Source organism: Primulina eburnea, chromosome 2 (assembly GCF_022965805.1).
Source record: "Primulina eburnea isolate SZY01 chromosome 2, ASM2296580v1, whole genome shotgun sequence".
NCBI classification, from domain to species: domain Eukaryota; kingdom Viridiplantae; phylum Streptophyta; class Magnoliopsida; order Lamiales; family Gesneriaceae; genus Primulina; species Primulina eburnea.
Genome location: NC_133102.1, coordinates 37401631 through 37407329, shown reverse-complemented (window position 1 = coordinate 37407329; position 5699 = coordinate 37401631). Strand labels below are relative to the sequence as shown.

The following is a 5699-nucleotide window of genomic DNA, read 5'->3' as shown; positions in this document are numbered from 1 at the left end:
GTGGGCGCAAGAATTAATAATCTTAGCTGACATGGCAGCCAAGAAATTCATCAGAATGAACGGCGTTATTTCGAAATTTGCGACAAATTTTCGTAAACCATCGCAAATTTGCGACGGTTTTTCGTAAAGCGTCGCAAAGTGAAAAGCATCGGTTTTTTTTTTTTAAAAAAAAGGTCGCTATTTGCGACGGTTTTTTAACACCCGTCGCTATGTGCGACGGTTTTTCAAAAACCGTCGCTAATTATCACCAACGGCTATTTTCAAACGGCAAAATTATGCACCAACGGTAATATTCGAAATTACTCACTATATATACTAATCAATTTCTACAAATTCATCCCACAACATTTATCTTTTCATATTTTTAAGCCAAATGGGTGACAATAGTCAGAACTCACAAAATCGACCTCGATTTGTTTCTTCTACACAATATCTACCACAATTTCCAAATTGGCCGTTTGTTTCAAATTTCCAAGGTTATGAAAATCCTTCGAATCATCCAAATTACACCTCCCGAGCTCCGTATCCACCGCCTACACCTGAATATTGGCAAAGTATAGGCAACCCAGATTTCATGCCGCCTTATTTTTATGGATTATATAATCCACAATCCACCAATATGCCAATCGAAAACGAGCCGCCAACTCCTACGTTTGTCCCAGAGACTCAGTTGTCCGACCGTGAAACACGAGTTGATCTCGAAAATGTGCAAAATACTGATGTAGATGTTGAGGGTACGAAGAAGCGAATAATATGGAAAAAGGAGGAAGACGAGCTACTAGCGAGATCGTATGTCACAATGAGTGATGACTCAGTCATCGGCAATGATCAGAAGGGGAATGATTTATGGAGACGTGTCGCGGACTACTACAATGACAATCGTCCCGCTGGTTCATCTCGGAGAGCTTTAAACGTGATTCGACCTCCTTGGCACAATACCGTCCAAAAAAAGGTAAATCGCTTCAACGCAAATTATAATAGTGTTTACAATACTTATCGAAGCGGCCATAGTGATGAAGACATATTGCGGTTTGCATATGAAAAATATCGTGATGAAAATAATGGAGTTGCATTTAATCTGGAGCATGTGTGGAGAATCATGAAAACACGTCCACTGTTCACTCCACAGTCCGATGATCACTTGGTTGGTACAAAGAAAGCGAGAATCTCAGAGTCGGGGGCTAGCAACACCTCATCGAACAAAGATGCGAGTATTGATTTAGATATAAATGAAGAAGAAATTCGTCCAATTGATCAAAAAACCGCAAAAAGAAAAGGTAAAAACAAAGCAAAATCATCGATGGATGATTTGACAACTAGATGCGACAGTTTGTTCGAAAGTTTTACTCAATATATAGACATAAAGAAGAACGAATCTGAATGGAAACAAAAAGAACTTGCAATAGAGGAGATGAAAGCAAAATCGGCTTTGAACAAATCTGAAGCTAAAAAGAGCAAATATTTGCTTAAGGAATACGAAATCCTTTCGAAAGACACTTCGCAAATGACGCCGGAGCAGCTTATAGTTCATGAACATCTGTGTGACCAAATTAGAGAGAAATAGAATATGTAATTTTCGATTGATGTAATTCTCTTTTCAATTATCGTAATTCGTTTTCTTTGTATTTTGTGTTTTTTTTAAAGAGATTGTGTTGAATAATATTTTAAATGAAAGAGTCCAACTTTTTTTTCATTTCTTAATAATATTTTAATGAATATTGGAATTAAGTTATTTTTAAAATAATAATACTATTTATTTTTAGTAATATTTGTTGTAAAATTTTAAAAATATTAGAAAGATATTGAAATATTAAAAATAAAAAAAATGAGTAAGTGGACAGTAGGACTCATAAATAATGAAAGTTGAAATTAAATGAATGTGGGTGTGTGTTAATAATGAGGAAGTGTTAATGAAATGAATATGTGGCTCTTTTTTATGAGATGAAGAGTTATTAACATGGATTAATTCCGACGGATGCTGATGCCCAGTACAGAAAACATATTTATAAAACGACGATCGCCTTGTAGAATTTCACAAAAGTTTGTGTATAAATGCCATTTCCTGATTATTGCGGAGGAAAGTGAAACAAAAATTTGACCGGCGATTTACAGGGAGAAAAATGAAGAAGGAAGACATGGTGAAGCTGATTAGCGCCGAGGGATTTGAGTTCGTTATAGACAAGAAAGCGGCCATGGTTTCACAAACCATACGCAACATGCTTACTTCACCAGGTCTTTCTTTATAGTTTTGATTTCTGGGTGTTTACTGTCTCAATTTTTGGTTTTGGGATGAATTAAGGGTTATTTTGTGGCCCAATCGTCCATTCTTTGCATTTCTTGTTGCTTCGTATAGTCTCCGATGGATTTTCTTTTCTTAATTAAAGATTTTTTTTACGGGTTCTTGGAATTTTCCCGCTATTTGGGTGTTGAGAATGATCGAATATCAAGTTCTTAAGATATGATCTGTGGGTGATATGATGGATTTTTGGATGTACAACATCTTAAGCGAAACTTACACTTGGGCTTTGGAGAATTGCAGGGAGTTTTGCTGAAACGGAGCATGGGGAAGTGACATTTCCAGAGATAAGCACCACTATACTGGAGAAGATTTGCCGATACTTTTATTGGTCTCTTCAATATGCTAGGTTTTTCCTTATTATTCCTTCCATTATAATCTATTAGTCAGTTGAATTTTAAAGGAAATCCAGTGGTTACTTTCTTTTTTCCAATCAGTGCAATGATTACTTTCCTGTAGCCAACTTTTATGTGGATCTTTGTTGCCACCACAAATAATAGACTGCTTGTTTTTGTGTTATGTGTTAACTGTCTATTTAGGTGTTAATGAGAGATTGTTCCTTACTTAGGCACATGTGGTTGGATCAGTAAAATGAGGAATATTTATAGTTGCAAATTACAATTTTGCCAATCTTGGTAGGAACTTGGGACTGAAAGGAATGGCAGGTGGTGGCAGGTGGCTATTTGTTTTTTCAAGTCGCTTTAGATATTAAATGAATGTGGAGGTGCTATTTTGGGAAATGTTTGAATGCAAACCACAGCTTAAACTTATATTATATATGACATAGAATGTACATTGAGGTGAAGAAAAATCCATCAACGTCCATAAGACTCGAATATGTCATATTCAGTTCCTTGCTTGATATTCGTGGATTGGACCTGATCATGCCGGCAGAATCTCATTGTTTGGTCTTGGTGCAACAATATTGTTAGGATATGATGCCTATTCATGCTAGCAGAATCGCATCGCTTTGTCTTGGTACAACATTGTTGTTAGGATCTGATATATAATGGCTGGCACATCACTTAAGTACTATTTAATTGAATAGAGTGGGATGATTATTTGAAAATTATGTGGAAATTGGTGAAAATCTATAAAAAGGACGTAGGTGGAGCTTTGTGTCCTGGGATCTGAAGCTCTTTTTTAGGTCTGCGAGTGTCTTGTGAAAGGTTTTGGCTGTTAGTTTGACTTACCAATGAACAAACAAATTTTGGGAGATATTGAGGATTTAGTGCAAATTCTCATGCCATTTTGTTAAAGAATCATGCGCTGAAACTTATGGGCTGAAACAGGTTGTCAAATAATGAGTTTGGATGATTAATATGACTCGTGACCAAATAATCAACCATGGAAGTCATTTGCTTAGTGAGTAATTAGTGGACGAATATAATGATGTCAATTAAATTTTTCGAATATTTCATCGCAAGTTTTTTGTTAGTTTTAGGGCAATAAGCTCTGTGAGGTCTGCACATGATGGTTAGAGGAAAAGAATATTTGTCATGAGGTGTTGGGACTAAACTATACCTGGGGTTATAGTTTTTAGGAAATTAGCTGTCATTTTGGCATTAGCGATTCCTGGTAATTGCGACTATAAAATACTATGCATACTAATATAGAATGAAACGCAATTTTTTCTGAACTTCTCACCCTAAATATTGCCATTTTGGATAACTGTTGCTTATGCCTTCATTTAGCATCTGTTCTGTATCAAACTCGGATCTGAGTTGGAAGGTTTTGGGGTTAGAGCATGTTTAAGAATCATATCCTCCTGCATTAATTATTAAAAACTGTATTTGCAGCATTTGAAGCCTTGAATTTTGCTTTGAATCATTAAGTGGGAGATTTCTTATGGACTTGTTTTCTGTAGTGGCAAAGAATCTGAATTCCACATTGAACCTGAATTGACTTTGGAACTAATGATGGCGGCTAATTATCTGCACACCTGAAAGGGCACCACTTGCTTTGTTGTATCATCTCCGATTTGACTTTGTAAGTTTTCGTTAGGCACTCTTTTACAGCAGTATTGCATCTTTATTTTTATGTTTCAAGATCAACTTAGTTCCAAATTTGTTTAATTTCATTTCAGGTAATACTCGTCGAATGTTAGCGTCTTGCAGAAAACACCAACTTTCGCTTCACTTGAGTTTTTTTTTTCTTTCCTATCCAGTTTGTTTGGTGTACCTAGACTGAATAAGGTGTGCTGTTAATATTTGAGCTCGTATCCAAACGACCTTGTCGTATAGCTATGGTAGTTTTAACAAACTTAGGGCAAGACTCTTTCCATGAGACTACAGCCGTTTATGCGATAAAGTTTACTTGAAATTGCTTCCAAGCCATTACTTATCCTCTTCATCCACCCAAGCCCTGCATTTATCTAGTTGATCAACATCTTGAATTTGCAGGTTTGAAACTTCCTGATTTTCGCCGGTGGACTTTAGTAGGGATGAGGGCAGCGGGGATCACTTGAAAAAGAATGAAATACGATATTTAATAATAATTTTCAAAATCTTTTTCGCTTGCTCAGAAATAGCCCCTCTTGGCCAATTTTCTGGGTCAGCTCTGTGTTTTACCATCAAGTGTGATAAATAATACGTTTGCATGCTTATTTTTGTCTCAACAACAATGTTTAGACGATATTACCATCCATAATGTAATAGTACTTTTGCATGATATCTATATCTCAAGCGTCAACTATGATGTTTTGATTCACTAGGTTTGAGAATAAAAAGTGTGCTGTAGTGAGGGATAGGATCCTCAAAATCAAGCATGCAGGTATTGCGATTTAAGGATGCAAATTGCTGTGTTTTATGAGTTGAGAATGGTTTGAATTCTGTGTAGGCTAGCAAGTTCATGATATGTCCCATGAAACACTGAACCTTTGCTTGGTATCATTTGTTCGAGAATATTTTTCCCTCTCCCAATTTAAATATCTAACTATTATTTATTGTCATCCTCTTTCCGTACAATGTTACGTCCCGAGACCGGGATTAATGGACTTCTGGGTTGTTTAGCAATTAGATAGTCGCTAAACAACAAGTCTCGTAACATAGTATAAACCAAAATCAAGTTATTTTATAAATACCAAAAATATTGTTTTCTTTACAAAGGAAATTCTTTAAACGATAAAATTTTGTGAAGTATTTACAACGAAAAATAAAATAAAGCTTAAAAAGAACATAACTAAATCAACTTCTTGATTCGTCCATTATCAGCTCCAAAATTGATCTTGTTCCTTTTCTCCTATTTGCTCTTCGGATTTATTTGGGAGAATAGAGTAAGGAGTTAGTGATATGGTCGTCATTCAATAAGCAGATTCGAGCACGTATATAACAAATATATATGATATTCTAAAAGCATCATATTATACATAAAATAGTTCGTATAGCATATATCATGCATACAA

General features: G+C 35.5%; 1 protein-coding gene across 2 annotated transcripts; it reads left to right on the top strand.

Moving 5' to 3' along the window:
- Positions 1–1997: 1997 nt before the first annotated feature.
- On the top strand, positions 1998–5005 carry LOC140823092 (uncharacterized). Of its 2 annotated transcripts, none has more exons than XM_073184222.1 (4): positions 1998–2232; positions 2540–2645; positions 4164–4285; positions 4699–5005. In XM_073184222.1, exons 1-3 carry the CDS (start codon positions 2121–2123, stop codon positions 4240–4242), a joined length of 297 nt encoding a protein of 98 aa, XP_073040323.1. In that variant the 5' UTR covers positions 1998–2120; the 3' UTR covers positions 4243–4285; positions 4699–5005. The 2 variants fall into 2 exon arrangements, with proteins under 2 accessions (XP_073040323.1, XP_073040322.1); XM_073184221.1 differs by lacking the exon at positions 4699–5005 and adding an exon at positions 4383–4635.
- Positions 5006–5699: the final 694 nt, after the last annotated feature.